The following is a 23074-nucleotide window of genomic DNA, read 5'->3' on the forward strand; positions in this document are numbered from 1 at the left end:
AATATAAAAGCTGTAACTTTGGAGTTGACAATATTGACGAATTCAACGGGCTCCAGATGCTAAGGAGATGATGAGAAAATAAACAATTTTTTAAACAATTTAAAATTTTGTCTCAATACATTTATATTTTGATTTATACTTGCAACAATTTTAAAATCAGCGTCGATGATGTTGTTGATGATTGAATAAAAAACCTTTTGCTATATCAACTGATAATGATGATATGATTTGCATTAATGATCTTTCTGTCAATTAATGGTTTATCTGTCCCAAATTAATGGTCTATCTGTCCCAAATTAATGGTCTATCTGTCCCAAATTAATGATCCATCTGTCCCAAATTAATGGTTCATCTGTCCCAAATGAAAATATTGAAATATCTTTTTCTGATCAACTATACTAAGATCAACAAAGATCTTCTTGATTTGTTAAAAGAGTTTTCTACGGAAATGTCTTTACGCGAGTTATAATTGACAGTAACCTAAAACAGCCCATAATCGATCATGGATTTTGTCGATTAACTGAACCATTTTCTAAAATCCCTGATGACAAATAAAATCTCTAATGACGAAAAATATATATTTTTTAACGACAACGAAAATATTCTAAGAGTATAGTTCTGCTATTTGTTTATTCTGCAAAGTCCCTATGTGAAAGTTGTTGTTATTTGCTGATTGTCCTGATTTACAGTAGCTGGCACTTTTGCAATATTATTCTCAAAGAACTTATTCAAAAATTAATGCATTTAGTTAAATACTGGCAATACAAAATGAATTTATATCTTTAAGAAAAGATTATTTTCCCAGTTCCCATCAACATTTCTCTATTTTTCTTGCTTATTCTTGATACAAACATAATATGAAAATAATATTTTAAAGTAATATTATGGGAATTTTAATGCAATTATAAATATCTTGCAGGTCTAGCAGATGATAATGATTATGGTATTTTTACAATAAAAAACCTGAGAGTACAAATACTGTGGTTAATCATCCAATTGGGGTGGAGGTTCATCACACCAGTTGCTACACGTTTAAAAGCTTCTGGCATTCTGAAAGTGTAATTAAACTTAATATTTGAGACATTATAGAATGTTTGCTTCATTCACAATGAAAATATTCCCGCGGGTGATGTTAAAAAAAGCCCCATGTCCCATGAGGTGGAATTTAAGAGAATGTTTTTCTTGCAGCTTTGAACGACCAATTCAGCAGATAAGGCAATGACACATCCTGCCTTTTGTTTTAAACCTCACTTGTTTTGACTTCAAATCAAACAAAGGGGGAGTGCAACTTCTTTCCCCTCTTGTTTCCTGCGCAAAGTAGTTCTGCACGATTCGTAGTGTACTTGTGGAACACGAGAATCACTGATATTGATCTGGGTCTTATATAGATGGCATTTTTGATCTGCTTGGAAAACAGCAAGCTGTCAAACATTTTTTCAGGCAGAGCAAGCACACAAACTTTCGATTTTCATCATGAATCTATGCTTGTTTTGGCATTGTGTTAATTCACTAAATCTAACTTTATTAAATCAAACTCTGCCTTTTACAAAATTTAACCTAACTTTATATTGGATAACAATCCACTTAACATACTTACAATTATTAGCATACTTATAATTATTTAAATTAGTGATACTTGTTAACAACTATTAATGAAACTTGTTAACAATTACAAATTAACATACATACAGTGAGCAAAAAAATTAATCATGCACCATAGTAAAAACTTTTTAAAACTGAATTTAAACTAAGTTAAAATTTATGATTTTTATTTTAAATAATTAAAATTTATATATAAATTTATCGAAAAAGGAACTAAAAAATTACAAAATAATAATATAAGTTACGAAAAATTACAAAAGAAATAAAAAATCAAAAAACCAATGCAAAAAAATTAAACATGCATAATATAAAAAATTAAACTAAAAATAAAGAAAGTTAATATAAAATTAATAACGTGTAGGTCCACCATTTGATTGAATGACGGCTAAACAACGTCTACGCATTGAATTTACCAAGTCTCTGGTAATATCTGACCTGATTTCCGACCAAAAACTTGAAATTAAGTTTTTCAGATCGGCTTTCTTTGAAATTCGCCGATCTTTTAATTTTTTCTCGACTTGAGCCCAAAGATGCTCGATTGGGTTTAAGTCTGGTAATTGAGCAACCCATTTGAGCATTTTGAACCCTGAAACTTTTAAATATTCGACGACCGAACGAGTCGTATGCTTAGGATCATTGTCGTGTTGAAAGATAAAATTATCTTTCAACCCGACAATTTCTGAAGATGAACTTAAATTATCTTGCAGAATTGATTTATATAAATATTGATCTATTCTCTGATCAATAAACGCCAATTTCCCGACTCCGCTCGCTGCCATACATCCCCAGACCATAATATTACCGCCACCGTGTTTAACTGTGGCATTCAAACACTTCAATTGAAGCTCTTTTCCTGGCTTCCTCCATATCTTTACAGCTCCATCAGAGCCAAATAAATTGAATTTCGACTCGTCAGACCAAATGACTGAGTTCCAGAACTCTTGTGGCTTATCCACGTACTTTTTTGCCCATTCGAGCCGCTTCTTTCTATTGATTGGGTTTATATACGGCTTGTTGCGTGGTGTTCATCCATGTAAATTCGCTTCATGCAAGCGATTTCTAATTGCGGTGTGAGAGACAATCCAAAACTCTCCTCCAACTCTTTTGCTGCTGCTGTTGTTGAAGATCTTGGATTAATTTTGAATCTTTTGATCAGAGATCGATTTTGACGCGCCGTAGTCTTTCGTTTGCATCCTCTTCCAGGTTGATTTTCGAGGTTTCCAACTTTTTAAAACTTTTCCTGGATGGATTGAACGGTTGCAGGCAATATACATAGCGTTTTAGCTATTGATCTTTGGCTTTGACCATCTTGCCATAACGCAATTATTCGTGTACGATCGAATGAGATGTGTAGCTTCTTTTAGATTTTATATTTTCAATGCTGGTCATTGCTGGAAAGTTTATTAATATAAATATATAGTTTAAATTAATATAAATAAGTAATATAATTAAATATAATATAATTTTTGATACTTATCATTCGAATTTTCTTGTTGCATGATTAATTTTTTTGTCAGGAATTTTCAATAAAGTTAGTTCTTTATTTCTTTAAATATAACTAATTCAAATTTTATGTTTTCAAACATATGATTTTTAACGTATTTTTTAAGCGCTATCTTTTGATGAAATTAGTTTTTCAAAAAAAGTTTATACTTTTTGAGAAAAATGCATTTTTATTAATTTCTATTGGCTGCATGATTAATTTTTTTGCTCACTGTATAACTACTTGAATCAATGATACTTGTCACACTTAATGACACTTTAGAAGCGATCTTATTTGATGAGACAGCCCTTTAAACGATTTTTACCGCTCTTCAAAGGACAATTCTGCCCTTCATAACATTTCTCTCTTCAAAAATTATTACACTTTTAGAAACCTTTTGATAGAGATTTTCTCTTTTGTGCCTCTGCAACTATTTTTTTTAAATCTGTAAAGACTGATTTTCCTCAGAGTGGCCCTCCGAACATTTTAGCGGTCAGTTATCTTAGATATCTAAATATTTTAAGTCAACTATCGTATACCCCATTTACACCAAAAATAAAACTTGTTTTAATCGTGGTTATTTAAACTTGTGACGCATTTTTTCCTTTCACACTGCTTTTTAAAACCTTGTTTCAAATAAAAGAGTTAAAAAAAGCGGTAGCTCACACCTGTCCGGAGAGCCTCAAAACATAAAAGTCATGCTCAAAAAGTAAAACCAATTGGGTTTGGTAGCCCATACATTCATGTTTCAAAAAATAAAAAATTTGAAATCATCTGCCTACGTCCTAGGAAAAAAAATGACTTCGATTTTTTAGATTTTTTTGTTCCTTGCTCGACTAATTTTAGTTACGCTAAAAAGTTAGTCGACTAAATTTAGTTACGGTTTTTTTAGTTAAGTTAGTTAAAATTTTTAGTTTTGGTCACAACACTAAAGTAGGGTAAAGTAGGGTAATTTCGGCGTATTAAGCTATTTTGTTGTTTATAGACAATGGTTGCTTTAATAACGTTAAAAAATCATGCATATCGATGTCCTGCAAATATATCTATTAAATAGTAGTTCAAAAATTGTTTCAAACTTACAAAGTTTTATGTAAAATTTGTTTTACAAAATACTCAAAAATAACGAAATTAGCGACCTTGTATGGTAATTTCGGCACAATGATACGGTAAATTCGGCATACTTAAGAAAATAAAGACGTTCGTTGAAAACGCATTAATATAATTAAAATATTATAAACAGCTATAAACCTGCATTGTATAAAGTAATTGTCTCTTAAATGGAATTTGTTACACCTAATTGGCATTTAATTTAAGGGCGTTGCTATTGCAAAGATTCATATTTTTTGAACCACCTATTTTAGTAAAGTATGAATACATCACCCAAAACAGAAACCTTATTAGAAAAATGTGCTTCCAAAGTAAAGTTGTAAATAAAATGATTACTAATTTCTTTGATTTCGATGATTATTTCTAAAATCTGTTTAAATAAGAATTCATATTTACAAGCTCATAAGTAGTTCATAAAATAATATTTTACATAACTTCAATAGTTAAACATAAAAAAATAAAATACAAAATTCAAAAAAAACTTTATAAAAAGAGATTTATTGAAGAAAGTTAAAAAGTAGTTTATCAATATAACTTTTTTTTTAAAGAATCAGTGTTTCATACAGCCATCACAAGTAAATATTTTTTTAGCATAAACACCACATATAGCAGCACATGTTTCATGCCACCATCTACAGCATTTGTGGCATTTATCCCAATTATCCTTTAAATATGGATCGACAGGATCCCCATAACTGTATTGACACATTGCACAAAGTTGTTTATTAATCGCAAGGTGAATAAAATTAGGCAACATATAAATTATAAAAAATTTGAACTATTTTTTTAAGAAACTTTTTTTTAGGTTAATAAAACAACAGAGAAGTTATTATTTTGCTTGATTTAAAAAAAATTACATTTGTATTTTAAATAAATGGCGGAAGATGGTAAAAATAATACATCTTTTGAAATGATTTACCACTCTGAGAAGCAATTACACATTCTGTGACAAAATCAATATGATCTAAATCTTTAGCAGAGTCTAATCCATTGTCGAGTGTAGGGTACATTTCAGAGGTAATATTTGGTTTTGAAATTTTTGATACAATATACAAGTGATTAGTAGTCTTAGCTGCAGCAAAGTCTTCTTCAGTAAACACATTTCTATCAATTGGATATATTCCACATTTTTCCATATTTTACACGTTTTGAACCCATTATATGATGCTAACACACACACACACACATTATTGTATGTAATAAATTATTAATTTTATTATATACATATATATGACATAAATTTAATTTATATTGTGGGGAACTATTATTTCATTAAGTTTCACAGAGACACTTACGAATTCAATTTTTTACTAACTCGTTATTATCTTATTACTATCTGAATTACTAAAATCAACTTCTGGATCTTAGGATAGTTTTGCTGAATGTACAACAATTTTTCAACTTGTTCAGGCTGCAATTTTGTTCTTTTATAAGAGACAATTCCACCACCGGCACTAAAAGCTCTTTCTGAAGATGCTGAGGAAGCAGGTACACATAGCCATTTTTTAGCAGCTTGAGCAAGGAGAGGAAATTTGTATTTATTTGCTCTCCAAAATTCCAGCACGTCCACACAAACAACCCCTGGGAGTTTTTGAAATATTTCCCATTCAGTGAAAATGTCCGACTTTGGAGGTGGAGCCGGACCAGAATAGAAAGTCATAAGTGCAGGAGCTTCTTCCATTCCAACATTATAGAAAGGATCATCTTCTGAAACATGACCTTGGATTTCAGCATGTAACCGTTCATTAAATAATGTTGTTGCAGCAATCCATTCCTGATAAGCATTGGATTGAGTAATCAGTGCCTCATAGGCTTCATCAAATCCACCCAGTTTTTTCAGAGCTCTTCCTTTGTACAAGGGATTAAGCAAGTTGGCAACAGAGTAAAAAAGGTTTTGACAACCAATGTCCGGAAAACGAACATCCAAGTTTTCCACCAGCTTTTGGTGAAACATTTGTGCTGTTGGTGATGCCGCACCAGCCTTGATGAAATCCAGGCATTTGTGCCTCAGTGTGTAAATGTTTGAGATAACGAGGTGAATGCTTACTTCTTTGTCTGCAGAGAAACATTCTGAAATCTCAGTAACTCTCCTCAGAATAGGCAAAATTTTGTCATAAAGATTGAATTCATCTTCTGAAGGAATGACTGGAGCTAGTTTGGTGTCATCTTTTCCAGGAATGTCTCTAATGGAGCTGAAGATACGACGCATTTTTACAATGCTTTCCAACATCATAAAAGTTGAATTCCAGCGTGTTTTCACAGGAGTGATGATTTTCACAAAATTCAACTTATCCTTGCTAACAACATCACTGCCATCAAGCAACAGCTTTAGCTAAAAATTAAAATAGAATTATAAGAAACATAACATAAAAGTTGATTAGTACTATTTATTATAATAAAAATGTTATTAAATGTTAACATTTTATCAGTTGAAAAATTTTGTCACACAAAGTGTACTAAGAAGTTTATATTGCGCTTGTATTGTATTAAACTATAAACTAAATTACTATAAAAGCGAAAAAAGATGTTAAACTAGTTACCTCTTTTTTAATTCTTTGCTCAGACAAAGATGACTTGTGGCATCTTGAACTTAATTCAGTTGCTCTTTGGATTGCTTCGTGAAGATCCAAACTGTCAAAACCTTTTGTTTGTTTGACAGTTGCTTCAACTGCCAAATTCAAAAGATGATCAGCACACAAAAGAGATGCATCTACAAAATTGCACTTGTTAATTGCCGCCTTCATATTAGCGGCTGAATCATGGACACACACAACGGACGAAACTCCATTATTTCCGGCCAACTCTGAGACATTCCTGAAAAGCAAAGTAAAATTAGTTGTTTGCTTTTTGATGTTTTAAAATATAAACTAATACTTTTGTTGTTATTTTAGATATAAATAAAAGTATTAATTTGTGACATTAATTTTAAACTAAATGGCGGATTTTGCTTATCTAAATAATTCAAACGATTAACTTAATTTACAGAAATTTTAACCTAATGAAAATTAAATACTAAAACATACTTATCCAGAAGAAGAGCAATGGCTTCAGCTGTATGTCGTCCGGAAAACGGAGAAACTCCAATCACAAACATCCTTAATTGGAAGTCTTCACTCACATAGTGCAATGTACTGGCTTGGTATGCATCATTGTTTCTACTTTGCCAGAGGTCAGTTGAGATTGCAAATCCAGCGGTCTTTGGCAATTCCTCCTTTAGAATGTCATCCACACAGATTTTCACATTTTTGTACAACAACGGCAACCTAAAATTAAAATAAAAAATTATTGGTATTTCTCGTTACATATCAATATGGTTACCTACTAAGATAACCCAAAAAAAAATTGGTGTGGATTGGTATTAAAAAAGTAGCTAATTTTAGGTTGCAGTTGTTGATTAAAATCGTGTGGATGGAATTATAAAGGAGGCCGCAGTAGAAACAATGGTTGAATAAAAGACAGTACATTGCACCTAAGTGAGTGCAAGACCTTCACATTCATTTTGGGTTGCAGTAGTGAACAAAATCTTTAAAAGCTTCATGTTCAACCAAAGAGAATGGCAAATTTAAACGGGCCAAAAACTTGACAATTTCAATGTCTCCTCTGAGCTGTTCGTTGTCTTGTGGCTTGTATTTGACCCAATGCTTTAGATTTTGGACCTTTTCTGCTGATGGTCCGGAAAGTCTTCCTCGTTTAACTCTACTGCCCAACATTAATGGTGTCTTATCATCTCGGACCTGCTCATAAGCCTCGTCTTCATTGTAGGTCTAAAAATTAATACATTCATCAGCATTTATCAAAAGTTATTGATATTTATCGTTAAATCTTGTTAAATCTTGGTATTGTAATAGTAACAATAACTAACACATATGAAAATAAAAGTTAATATTTAAATTAAAAAAGTAAAAACGTTTGTAAACTTTATTGCACCTGTTTTAACTCATCAAAAGCAACATGGCGATTTTCCTCCAGGGCTGCAAACTGACCAGGATGCTTCCTTGTCAAATGTGATCTCATGCCAGATGTGTTCCTGTCCGCCAACTTGCAAATTGCAAAACAATACTTGCATTTTGCAGTAACAAGTCGCTCTTCATCTAGTACTGACCTCTTCATCAAAGTGATTCCAAATTTCGCTCCTTGACCTTGGCATTCTTCAAAATGTTGTTCAATTACAAATTTAATACTAATTCAAACTAAAATTTTAATATCTTTCCTTATAAAAAAAATTTATTTTAAGAGCCTAATTATGTACATCTAAGTAATTTAAAGAGTATCCCAAAAACTTTTTCCCAGAGAGTTTTTAAAAACGTTTTTATTACAATTAGCTAGTTAATTTCGGTTCAGTAGAACCGTAATTAAAACCGTAACCAAAAACGAAACCGAAGTTTGAGTGAAGCCGAAATCGAAACAATCTGAAACATGAAAGCCAAATCAATATCAAAATAACATGAAATAACTATTTTACTTAACAGTGTCTCATAACTCATTACAAAAACTTATATATTATTCAAATGCATCTATCTATCGATCGATATTGTAGTTTTCTCGCAACACATCGATGAGATGACAACAATATTCTCTTCAAACAAAAACCTATCTTTACAAATTTAGTCCTTTTATACCAGACAATATCCCTCAAAAACGTCATAAAAACCAACAAGATTACGGAATTAATAATTTTGATAGTTGTTACAAACAACTATCAAAATTATTAACATAACGTTCTAACAAATTTCGCAACGGAACAACTTTTCTCTATATATATCTCTATAGAACAATCCAACTGTTTATTTTTTTAAATAAAAACATACCGTTGTGTGACCTAACAAAGTCCTATGCTTTAAGAAAGTCCTAAATTAAAAATTGACAAATTTTGAAGATTTTTGTTATTATTATTAAATATATATATATATATATATATATTTGATAATAATAACAAAAATCTTCAAAAACTCCATAACTATGACATTTTTTTATCATTCAAATTTGTTTGAATAAATAAATATTTGAAAAAATAAAATAGATTTGTTTTTGTAATGATTTATGGGACATAAGGCATTTAAACGATCAGTATGTAACATGATTTGATAAAAAATAGAACATGTGAAAATATTTTAATATTTGATGATCGCTTAAAGAATGATTTGAGAATAGTAACTTGATTCAATTGTCACGTGATTTCAATTAATAATTACTTCAATTTTTGTAATTGATAATTGATTTACCCACAAACGATTAAAACATCAATATAATTAGGAAATCATCATGATCCCACACTAAATAAAAACAAGTTTTCTAAACTTAAAGAAAAAACCTCCCTATAAAAAGTTTTGGTTCATTACAGTAGTAGTTTGAACCGTAATTTTGCCCGAAACAGAATAAGTAAAAGGTTGTCGAAGCAGAAATTTTGAATTCGGTTTCGGCCGAAACCGGTAGCGAAAGTTTCCATTCGCTACAATTAGCGGCAACATTTCAGCTAGACGATATTTTAATCACATAAGTATTTTTTATTATTAAAAAAGCGGTCTTTAATAATGAGTTTTAATCGAATAAGCCACAATTGTTACGAATATTTAAAGAATAACTTTTTCTTTTTTAAAAAAATAAAAATTTTTTGGAGCGCTTACCGTGGTGTGACCTAACAAAGTCCTATGCTTTAAGAAAGTCCTAATTTAAGAAATGACAAGTTTCGTATACATAAAATAAACATTTAAAGAAAAAAATTTAGTCATTTTATCTAACTAGATATCTAGTTTAAACAACAGAATTATTTTCCGCAAATGATTCTTTTATATATACGAAATTTGTCAATTTTTAATTTAGGACTTTCTTAAAGCATAGGACTTTGTTAGGTCACACCACGGTATGTTTTTATTTAAAAAAATAAACAGTTTGATTGTTCTCCTAACTGCTTGTGCCATTTTTAACAACTTAATCTAAAAAACGGCGTTAAAAAATAGGCGATTATTATTTTTTATCAATATTTTAATCAATAAATTGAGAAAATATATTGCAAAATATTTTAACTTAACATTTAGTTAAATCTAATACAAAATATTGTAAAATATCTAATATAAAACAACTTAACATTTAGTTATATCTAATACAAAATTTTGTAAAATATTGAAAAGTTTTGAAAACCAAGCGATATTTTATCGGAACGTATCGTACATATCGAAACTCAAAAATATCGTTATACAATTTTTATCGATAAATTATGCGATATTTATCGCTAAAAGCGATAATGATATCGTGCATATCGAAACCCAAACGATATTTTATCGGAATCATATCGTAACATATCGGATATACCAATTCATATCGAAACCCATTATCGTAAAAAATATCGGTTAGTTTCGATATTTCGATAACGATACGCAGATGCTTACTATATAGAGGCACTAAAAAACGCGGTTGTTGTTTACAACTAAAAGGGAAGTGTGCAAAACTTTTAAACTATTCAAATATTTATTTATTATACATCATTGTAAAGAGCTTTAAATCAGTATTATAATGGTGAAAATTTCATGAAAAACTAATCATTCTACTAAAAGTTATGCCCATTTAAGTGACAAAAATTCATTATAAGGAATGCTTAAAAAAACTGCAACTAACTTAAAAAATTAGCGTTCGGTTTATGGTGGTTTTATAATAGAACTTCGTTGTTTAGTTTTTAACGCATTACTTTGCCTCGGTTATATTTTTATTCAACTATTAACAGAATATGGTTTTGTGTTTGTGTGTGTAAATCATGTTTTGAATATTTTTAAAAAATCACCAATATTTTAAGAAAAGTTTCATTTTTCTAAAAAAACAATTTTTTAATGAATAAAAAATTCAAATATACAAAATGTTCATAATCGTGATCCCCCCCCCCTCCAACCTCTACAACAGAAGAATATTTGGTACTTTTACTGCGTGCAAAAATAGAATATGAGCGTGTCATTATTTTTTAATGAAATTTGGCAGTTACATAGAAAATAAATATATAAAATTGATTCAAAAGTTAGAAAAAAAACCAATCATCTCTTCAATGTCAATTCATTTCCAGAACAGGAATGAAGTTTTCAATAGCAATGAAATCACTAAAAACGTTAGTAACTGCAAAAAAAACAAAAAAAAAAATTGCAATAAACTTACAACACTCTACTTTTAAAATATTATCAAGTCAATATAAAATTCTAAAAAAAAGACGAGAAAAATCCATTCTTACAACACCTACCTCGAGCACGCGATGAAAAAATGGTCACAGATTTTATTATTAAAATCGGTGCCGTAAATCGCAGAAACACACATACCTACAACTTCAAGCACTTTTAAAGTAGCTTTCTATTTGCAGGAATGTAGCTTGTAAAAAGTTTAATATTAAACCTCCTATGAACAAAGGTTTAGTATGATTTTGAAATGTAAAATATCAATCATAGTCTAACCTTAAAGACCAGAAATTTTTTTTTTTAATGTAATAAGTTATTGTAGCAAACCCTACTAGACCCCTAATAGCCCTCCCCAAGAGTATGGCTCCAAAAAACCCTATCAATTTTTTGCTTGTTTTATATTAAACTAGATCAAAGTTCATCGACAGATTTCAAATAACATCAAAAAAAGTTTTTTTTCGTTTAAAAAGTTAAGACCATTTAAAGTTAATTCAGGGGGTAATTGGAGGTAATTTTAAGCTTTGCATGGTTGTAAATCTTAAACGAAAAGAGTTTTTTGATGAAATTTGAAATCTGTTGATGAACTTTGATCTAGTTTATGATAGAACAAAAAGTTTATGATTAAAGGAGACGTAGTTCTAGGAAGGGGGAAGTTAGTGGTCGGGGCGGGGTTGGTTTAGTTCCAATTACCCGAACTTTTTGCAAGTCATCCTCATTCGATACCAGTATCAACATACTATAAACAAAATTTCTTGAACAACAAAATTCCTGCGCACTCCCCTAAGATATGTGATTTCTCCCTAGGCCCCCACAAAAAAAAAGTTGTCGTTCACATTTTTTGAATGAGTAAATGTTTTCTGATGATAATCAAAAAGAAAATTCCTGGGGATGTGTTACAAAGTCTTAGAGCATGTTCCTATAGACCGTGAAAAGTTTGTAACAGTTTCTATAAACTACTTGGCTTCTTTCTATAAAAAGAGACTTAATTATCACATCTTATACTTTTTTTAAAGTTTGCACATTTTTGGTTCAATTTATCATTTTTTATGCATTTTATGAATTTCAATGCATCATATGAGATTTAGATGATTTTAAAAATTTATTTGTATTCACGAGAATATTTGATGAAAGAAAAATAATTTCTCTATGCTTGTTGACTATGACGGGACATCTAAATTTCCTAGATAAAATGTATAATGCAAGCAAATTGCTTCTAAATCATTTCAATAGACTCTTCTTTTATGTTGACTTTAACCAAATCACAAGAACCTTCTTTGATGTTTTCAGTTTTAGATATCAGTTTCCTATCATTTATCTTCAAAAAAAAATCAGTCTTGCGCAAAGGGCCTCTTTTGACTGGAACACCTAACTTAAAGAGAAAAAATGAAGCTGACAACTAAGAAGAGAAGCAGCATACAAATTGATTTTGAAATTGAGTTAAAAGAAATAACAAATAGTGAATTAGGAAGATTATGGCACAAAATAAATGAACTAAAACGCTGAAACAAATCAACTAAAAACGAAAATAAAGTTCAAAATGCTAAAATAAAAGAACAATGAGCTTAAAAAGCTTTGAAAAAATATCAACTTTTTTATTTAAATAAATTTTTTAAAAAAACTATTTACAAAGCACTGTTTAAAAAGCTTTGAAAAAATATCAACTTTTTTATTTAAATAAATTTTTTAAAAAACTATTTACAAAGCACTGTTTATCAGGCCTAATGTGAAATAAATAGAGGAGGTTGTTGTTAATCATTTCAGTTTAAGTTTTGACTAAAATGTTTAAAAAAACTTTCTTTCAATCTGAGTGAGATAATATAGCGGACTTTGATATTTGAAAAATGAGTTTTTTTTTTTTAATAGGAAATGCTGTCATATTTGGAGCACGTATTCTAAGACATGAAAAATTAGAGAGGGTAGAAAAAAAATTTCTCTATCCTACTTTTTTGAGGTACAGCTGTATCTCAAGGATATATATTTTTTTGTAGTCTCAAACTTGTAGACAAGAGACTATCCTTCCTAATAATTACAGCTTGTAATTAACTCAAATTTATTTGATTAACAGTTTTTTTAGTATATTTAGCTTCTATCATTAGTTTTCATTTTACTTTAAATCAATTTAGCTTAATTTTTTAATATCAAATTATTTATCAAAAATTATTGTTGTTTTTCCCCAATAATTAAGGAAAAAGTAAATTTTTTTCCCCCCCCCCCCATAAAAATTGATTTTTTTTCAACTTTCAAATTATATTTTTTCAACTTTTATGTATGTATGTATGTATGTATATATGTATGTATGTATGTATGTATGTATGTATGTATGTATGTATGTATGTATGTATGTATGTATGTATGTATGTATGTATGTATGTATGTATGTATGTATGTATGTATGTATGTATGTATGTATGTATGTATGTTTGTATGTATGTATGTATGTATGTATGTATGTATGTATGTATGTATGTATGTATGTATGTATGTATGTATGTATGTATGTATGTATGTATGTATGTATGTATGTATGTATGTATGTTTGTATGTATGTATGTATGTATGTATGTATGTATGTATGTATGTATGTATGTATGTATGTATGTATGTATGTATGTATGTATGCATGCATGCATGCATGCATGCATGCATGCATGTATGTATGTATGTATGTATGTATGTATGTATGTATGTATGTATGTATGTATGTATGTATGTATGTATGTATGTATGTATGTATGTATGTATGTATGTATGTATGTATGTATGTATGTATGTATGTATGTATGTATGTATGTATGTATGTATGTATGTATGTGTGTGTGTGTGTGTGTATGTATGTATGTATGTATGTATACCCAGCTTACTCTATACAGTTAAAAAAGCCATGCGTACTTTATAATCCGGTTGTTTTGTCATGTTGTTCCTTTTTTTAACTGAATTTATTTTGACATTTTTTACAAATGGAACACGGCCTTTAAAAATTTTTTATGTGCTTATTTACACAAAAAGTTTATTTTTTTTTTTGTGTGTGTTATTATCAACACCTCAATGATACATAATTAGCCAAGCAACTACTTCAAAAAAAGAAATATTTTTCGAACTAGTTTTACAAGTTAATATATGACGTATTAAAAATTTTTTGTACTTTATTATTTTATTGTATTTAAAGTAAGCTTCGTATTTTTTTTTTTTTTTTTCATTTTTTACCAACTGAATATCTATCACAATTAACTCTAATTTCAGTATGCTTATATTTACTTAAATTATATCTGATATATATATATATATATATATATATATATATATATATATATATATATATATATATATATATATATATATATCACAATTAACTCTAATCTCAGTATGTTTATATTTATTTAAATTGTATCTGATATATATATATATATATATATATATATATATATATATATATATATATATATATATATATATATATTATATAATTCATTTATATAAATGACATAATAATATTATAAAATATGGGTGAAAGAGAAGATGATTCGTTTTTTGTAATGGTAAATCACGCTGACTGCAGACCTAGTGGCACAGCATTTAGACATTTAACTTGTGTGAACAATGCTTATGGTTTACGCTTTAACTTACCTTCTTATGGTGAAAATAATTTTTCTAAAGATGAAGAAAAAAATACTCACTCAGAAATGCGGCTTAATCCTTGGGGCATTGCTTCAAATGATTCGGAGTTATTTATTACTGATATTCAGCAAGCATCTGTTAACATATATTCAATTAAAGAATTTACATCCAGCTTTAATCCAAAAAATTGTACACCTAAAAAATACTCTTTCCCATCAGTTACAGATGTCACAGTACACAAAGAAACAAATGCTTTTTTTGTGACTGATCATTTGTCTAAAAAAATTCATATTTGTAACCAAGTATTTACTGATAGATTTCCTAACAATGAAATTTTTTTGCCTTATTCACTAGAATTATCTGGAATATGTGTTACAGATAATGGGAACATTATTGTATCTGACACTAAGGCATGTAATATAACTATATGTGAAAGTCATGGAAAATTATTGCATACCTTTGGAAATAAAAATAAATTTAACTATCCACATTTTTTATGCTGGAGCTCTAAAAGTGAGAGAATTTTTGTGACAGATGCGTGCAGTTCCATAGTTCAAGTTTTTGATATTTATGGACAGCATGACTTCAGCTTTGGATCTCATGTCTTGAACAATGGTTGTTTTATAAATCCTTCTGGCATAGATGTTGATGAATCAGGTCGCATATTTGTTGCAGATGAATCTTTAAACAAAGTTCAGGTTTTTGATAGAAATGGGAAACTTATTGATAATTTTGGAGAATCAGGATTTAAGTGTGGTAATTTTTATTCTCCAAAAGGTCTCACTGCACACAGTGGAAAAGTTTATATAGCTGATAGTTTAAATTATAGAGTTCAAGTTTTTGAAGAACAATAAAAATCAAATTTGAATTTTCAGAGAGTATAATTTTATCACTAGTTGTGGTTTATACATGCTACAGCACATAAACTTAATATTTACATAAGTTTTAATTATTTGCTAATTATTTGATTAATCAGTCTGCATTTTCCAAAATTATTTGATGCAGAAGTACAACAATATGCATAACAAATACTTGACAAATAAAGTTTTCAGTTCAATGTCTAGAAATATTGAAATCATTTAATTTTACTACAATTATCAACAATTAAAATAGTAATTGCTGTCCAATCTGTTTAAAAAGTCTGTCTCTCTGAAACTTAAAAAAAAGCCATACCTTCCATTAGTAATTTAGTAAAGAGGGGGGGGGGGGGGCAGAAATGAAGATAGTTATCAAGAAATCAGGAAAGAAACTATTTGAAATCGAAACAATTAATGTTAATTAAGTATCCCATAAAATTCTTTAAATCTTTTGAAGTTTGAAAGAATGTTTTGAACTTGGAAAATTTTATACGAAGTTCGAAAAGCAGCTTTGGAGAATTTCGATAACTATCAACTTTCGTTTTGAATCGTTTCATTTCAAACGTCATTAACCCATGCTCACTACATCAGTCTCAAACCAAGAGGTAATCATTTCAAACCATAAAAAACTATGCGAAAACTAATAGAGAGGTTTGAGAGGTGATAGAGTCGTTTCCACACCGTGAGTTTAACGATTGTTATGCTATGTTAGACTACTAAAAAAGTACAAGAGCATTAGAAATGAATTTTGCAACCACATATGATATTTTAAGGACTTAAAATTGTTCTCGCCCTAAAACTTAAACTATTGAACAACAAGTTTCCAATTTTATCGTATGTGTTTCACACTTATCGTATATCTTAAAATCTGCTTTTGCGTCTGATTTAAAATGTACTCATGGTTTTAAATGAAAGAATAATAAATTTAAATGAAAGAATAATTTGAACTTGGTGCTAAGCAATGATATATTATATATACTAGATATCTAACTTGCGGGATTTTATTGGGCGAAAAGTGAAGCCGCTTTTTTTGTTTACAAATTGAATCCGCCATTTGTAATAAGGGCAAAAGCTATATCCGACGTGCGAAATAAAAGTTAAAAATACATGTTTTTGCCCGAATTAGAAATGGCTTGCACGGATTCACTTTTCGGATCGAAGTTAGACATCTAGTATATTAATATATCATTGGTGCTAAGTTTCAGATGTCACGATCAAAGGTTGTTTTGACAAACTTAAAACGTTTTCAATTTATATTTACGATTTTTGTTGCTGTTTTTAAACTGAAACATGCTGTTTTTGGCTCTGCTACCGCTGAAACACTATAACCAACTTTTCCACATCGGTTATAATTTACATAATTTCTATATTACAGTATGGTAATTTTCATTATTCTGTTGTACGCCATCAGATAAAATTATGGCTTTACTTGTCTTAGATGAGAGGCTCTTTTTCAAGAATGATAAAGCTGCAGGTATTCAAGGCTATCTTTCTTACCTAAATGATCATCAGCTTTTTTGAAATGCTCTAAAATACTTGGATCAATGCACGATTCAATAAAGATTATGCGAGAAGCTGAAAGTCACATTTGAAAAGTTTTGCTCAAAATAAGTAGTTGGAGCGTCTATTGCATGTGGTACAGCTATTTTTTGAACAATTTTTGTGTTGTCAACGTTATTAGCACCGAATGGAAAAACTCTGGTCTTATTTAAAACCATTTTTGATATTTTTTACCATAAAAGGATTGATTATTAATGAATTTAAAGCTGCTCGCACACTTTCGTTGTTTATATCCTGTCCTTCATGATCGTCATTGTCGACAAAAAGATTTCCACTTTGCTTTCATTGGCCCAAAAACATCAAGATCAAGTGGCTACAAGATATGTGTTGCATTTGGAATAAAGCAATAAGAATTATTTCATTCTTAGAGCAAAACTCGCTGATGTCGATAGAAAAATTTTCCCAACGTCAATCATAACTTTTTTAACAGCATCAATTGCATCGCGTAATTGACTACCTTTACCTTTATACTGAAGTCTTTGTTTTCAGCTACCAGCTTTCGTCTTATTTTTTTGTCTTGCCACTGTAGATACAATATTCATTTTTGTTTTTACAGTAAAAAAAGAATAATCCATAGAATTATCTTTAAAAAACGAAATGGTTTACAAAATCGAACTTACAGGACTTGTTCCACGGCATCATTTATAAAAAAACACTTGAGAACCAATCTTAGGTAAAGAACTTCATTGCAAACCTGACCCAAGAGACGATGTGTACACTTACAACAAATGTACACTGGATGTTTATTAATTTGCAGTAGATGGATATAGTTTAATCGGACGTGCGCCGATTGAGCTATTGAAACTTTTTTCTTATTTTCTAACAACTGGTGAGAAAAGAAAAGATTTGAAAGCAGTAGTTGTTGGTAAAAGAAAGCGAGAAATTGGCCTGGTAGTTCCAGCAAAATACTCACCAGTAAGGATCGACCAAAATTGTATTCAAATTTTTCGGAGTAGCTCGAGAAAAAAAAAAAAAAAATGGTCGACACAAAACATGTTTGAGAGGGTGTTAAAAAACTTTCATTGCAATGGAAAAATATATAGAAACAGACAAGAATTGAAACTAGAAAACTCTATTTCTATTTTTAAAAAATTCAAAAAGTTGTGTATTGAGTATTACAAAAATTATATGATCTAAACAAGAAATCATGCAAAAATTTCAAATGAAATTAAAAGAATTTCGGATATTTATAACATTCATAAGATTTTGTAAGAAAATAAATTAAAAATTACTTTTTTTGGATAATTCAAATGTCTGACAAAAATACAGGTCCTTAGTTTCCATATAAGCGTTAGAAATAACTGAACAGGATCCTTTTCCCCTCTAGAAAATAAGAGTTGGGTTCTATTTCTAAAGAAACCCAATCTCTGGTAGAATTAGGAGTGGAGTACACCGTGTATTGAGGTTTCTGTAATGTTTTTTGTAATAATGAAAATTCGGCGCTATTTTACTTTCGCACCCCCCCCCCCCCTATTTTTATTTCAAGGTCAATAACTGTAACATTTTAGTTATTTTTTAAAATTCTTCATCGCGTTGAAAAAATGGCGAATTTTAGCGTTTTCGTATTAGTTTTTAATTTTTTCAGATTGAAATTAGAGTACGTTAAGTTGGTCTAAAAGTATTGTTTCTTATACGTTTTCTTCGTTTTAAACGAAGATCTTTCATAATCTGTAAAAAGGTAGGGGGTGCGAAAGTAAAATAGCGCCGAAAAATCTGCAAAATTAGTATTTAATTTCAAACAAGTTTTTTTTAATTACAAGTATTTTATAAATTGTAAACTCAAGTCGATCAGTTTTATCAATTCAGGTTTTTTTAAATTTTAATCTTTATTTGTTGATATTAATCTCATTAAATTTATATTGTTTTAAATTTTATTTTTTAGTGAGTTTCATGCGATATAAAAAAACTGTAAAATAAAAAACAAGCATGACGTTTGAAACTTCTGTTATAATTTAAAAAAAAAAAAAGCATAAAAAAAAGCCATAGTAATAAAATGTGTTAAAGGGTTATAAATGGTGATCATCATTTTGGTGTAAGTTTTATCGAGAAAATTGTTGAAAATGGTTTTGTAATAATTGTTGATTGGAAAGGTTTTGTAATAATTGTTGATTGGAAAGGTTTTGTAATAATTGTTGATTGGAAAGGTTTTGTAATAATTGTTGATTGGAAAGGTTTTGTAATAATTGTTGATTGGAAAGGTTTTGAACCACATCACGAGGTTTGCATGAGGTTATGAAAAATCTGGAAATTAGCAATTGTTTTTAAAAAATATATTCCAGTTCCTAACTTTCCTTATTAGGGTAATTCCGAAATGTCTAAAAAAATATTGCCGGTCCTGTAACTGCTATAAATATAAACTATACATAATTAACTTCTAAACAAACAAAAACCTGCCTACACCTACCTAAACCTACCTAAACCTACCTAAACCTGCCTAAACTTGCCCTCGTCAAAATGTTTTAAAATTAAATTAAGTAAAAAAATTTTAAGTGCGTCACAAGAAGCATTTTATTATTTTAAAAAATTCAATCACGGAACTTTCCTCCGTCACTTTTCATTTTCAAAGTGATTTTGAATTTGAAAAAAGTGTAACAGATTAAATACAAGAAATACAGTTTCATAAAATATTTATTGATTATTATTTAATTATTGATTATTATTTAAAGATTACTTATTAAAATGTTTTTTTTTTTTTTTTTTTTTAAACCAAAAAAGGGTCATTCACAAAATACATGCCAAGTTCTTTAAACAATTTAAGACTCGTCAAGCAAAATGTTAAGATTCGTTGCAAAAACTTTCACGTCGTTAAATTATGCTATATCTTTTCCTAACTTGCCGTAATTTTTTAAATTACCCCAAGTTTTTTTTATTTACACAGATTTCTTTAGAAATTAAATTAGAACTTTGAAGTTAAAAATAAAAAATGTATTTAAATTAAAAAAACAACAACTTCTTTTGGTGTATTTTATTGAGGTGGCGCCATCCCTAGACCTCCCTCTTACCCAAAAACAATTATATAATTTTATAATTCAGCTATGTTAGTCTAAATAGATGACTAATACCCCATTCACACCAACAAAACCAACTTTTAATAACGCTCGCTTTTAAAACGGTGTTTTATTTAGCTACCGCTTTTTTAAACTCATTTATTTGAAACAAGCCTTGTTTTTTTTTACTTTAGATGTTACTACCAAAAACGATCTTTTGACCTTCTATCTCCAGTAGCAACTGATATTAGAGATGATTTTTTTCAAGCAACGTTCACACTATTACATTTTTCAAGCAACGTTCACACGATTACATTTAATATTTCGAAAACAATAGAAAAAATCATAAACCACTCATAACACTGATTCAATCAAGTTACCAACTATCACTACTTCATTTAATATAATTTATTTATATTTATATTTAATATTAGAATCTTTTTTCTTACATAACTTATGTAGCAGCAGATTATTCAACACCAATCAATGATTCATAATTCCACAACGAATATGGTGACAGTTGTTTGTTTTTTAAACGAATGAGGCTCTCCAACAGTAAAAACTGATCTAGGTAAAAATAGTGGTTTATGAGGTAAGTGTTATTTAATTAGCCATTAAACGTTGCGTGCAATAAGACGCACCACTAGTATTTAAAAAAATTTATACTTCAAAATATATTAAAAAAAAAAAGATATTTTCACAAAAATATATTTTCATTTTCTTCTATACTATAATATGGAATTTCTTTGTTTGAACATGGTACTACTATCTAACCATTAAGAAAAAAACTTTTGGGGAACATAAATATAAAAATAAAAAAAGAGAAAAAAGATTAGCAACAGGTTTACAATCTGACAGCTGACTGTCAAAAATATTTTCAACTGAATATGCAAGGGCATTCACATTTAAAAGAAATATAGTAAAAAAAATCAATGACGTAAGAAAATCCAATGAAATACACATACGTCATAAACAGTAATTTTCCATTTATAAATCCGGGGCATGACTTTGACAACAAACATGACTTTAACAACTTTTAATGTGCACTTCCACGTAAGGTTTCATACATAAGCAACCTATAAGTCTTTATGTGGAAAAGTTAACACAGATGAGAAAGATATAATAGTATATTGTTTTTAAACTACATCTTTTCTTGATTTCGCTATTTAGCATTTATCGATGGGTGTACATAATGGACAGGTTTATCCATTGCTGGGTCGGGAATCATAAGATATTGACGGATTTATCTAAACTTGTGTTTGATCGTGCAGATTTTTACCTTGAAATTGAGCGATGATAAGTTTAAAAAAATGTTTGCGTTTAAAATAAATATGTAAAGTTCAAGCGATAAAACGAAAGTTGGTTAAAAAATATTTTGTATAGCAATTCCTTGGCATGTGTTTCTTCGTTTGTGTTTAATACCTAGAACATTAATACAGGGTTTCAATGTTTCATAGCTTTTTTTTTAATTTTTTTTTCCGATTTTTATAAATGTAAATATAAAAGCAGATTATTTTTTTAAAATGTGTAAAGAATATTAAATGAATTTCTTGATACGAAAGATCTTTTAAATGACGATCGTTTACTGGTTCGCTAAATTGAGCTCTTTTCTAAAAGATTTTGCTTGACAAATGTTGGTTTTCAGTTAAAGGATAGTTTTTGGCTTACTAATATACATTAGCGGTTTTAAATAGCCTCTTGAAATCAGGAGTGGTCAATGAGGCAAATGCCAGACCAATTAAAAGCGCTTCATGAATTCTGGAAACAATGCGTTTGTTAAAGATTGCTGCGTCAAAGTAATTAAATGGCGATTTTCATAATAAAGTTCAATTTTTTCGGTATATTGATGTCTTGTGTACCTTCCATTTATAAATTCAAAGTTTTATCATACACTGAAATTGTTTTCAAAATAATTAAAAGCCTACAAAAAAATTAAATTTTCAATATACCATGCCGTTCTTTATTCTATATATATCTGCCGTTCTACCTCTTCCTTTCAGTGTGTGTGTGTGTGTGTGTGTGTGTGTTTATATATATATATATATATATATATATATATATATATATATATATATATATATATATATATACATATATATATATATATATATATATATATATATATATATATATATATACATGGCCGCCGAGAGGGGGGGGGGGTGGACGGCCGCCGAGAGGGGGGGGGGGTGGACGGAGCCCCTTGTGTGTACAAATAATTTTTTAAAGTAATTTTTAAAAGATTTAAATAGTTTTGACTTTTAAAAGATTTAATGAACTTTTTATCTTTAATTTTCGATGACCAGAGCACGTTACTTTTGGTCCTGGGTATATAATTAATCATAATGAGGATCCCTTAAGAAAACTTCCCCGGGGCCCGAAATTTCTCTCGGCTGCTATGTATATATATATATATATATATGTATATATGTATATATATATATATATATATATATATATATATATATATATATATATATATATATATATATATATATATATATATATATATATATATATTTATATATTTATATATCTTGTAAAGAGTGCATCTTGAGTCTTGCTTCGTTGTAAAAATAACTTTTTACTGCTAGACATTTTTTTCTAAATAATTACCTCGAAGAAGACCTAACCACGTTCGTTGTAATAGGGCAATACATAAGTGCTTCCACCCAACGCATTCACTTGTAGGGCGGAAGTATTTAAAAGATA

The 23074-nt window shown here is 29.1% G+C and overlaps 1 protein-coding gene across 1 annotated transcript; it reads left to right on the top strand.

Annotated features, from left to right (window-relative positions):
• The first annotated feature begins 14805 nt into the window (after positions 1-14805).
• On the top strand, positions 14806-16025 carry LOC145184183 (uncharacterized). The gene has a single exon (XM_080059800.2). The coding sequence runs from the start codon at positions 14844-14846 to the stop codon at positions 15810-15812; it is 969 nt and encodes a 322-aa protein (XP_079915926.2). The 5' UTR covers positions 14806-14843; the 3' UTR covers positions 15813-16025.
• The last annotated feature ends 7049 nt before the right edge of the window (positions 16026-23074 follow it).

This window comes from Hydra viridissima, unplaced genomic scaffold (genome assembly GCF_058129835.1).
Source record: "Hydra viridissima isolate aposymbiotic clone 2 unplaced genomic scaffold, HvirCarnegie_v1 scaffold_7, whole genome shotgun sequence".
Classification (NCBI taxonomy): domain Eukaryota; kingdom Metazoa; phylum Cnidaria; class Hydrozoa; order Anthoathecata; family Hydridae; genus Hydra; species Hydra viridissima.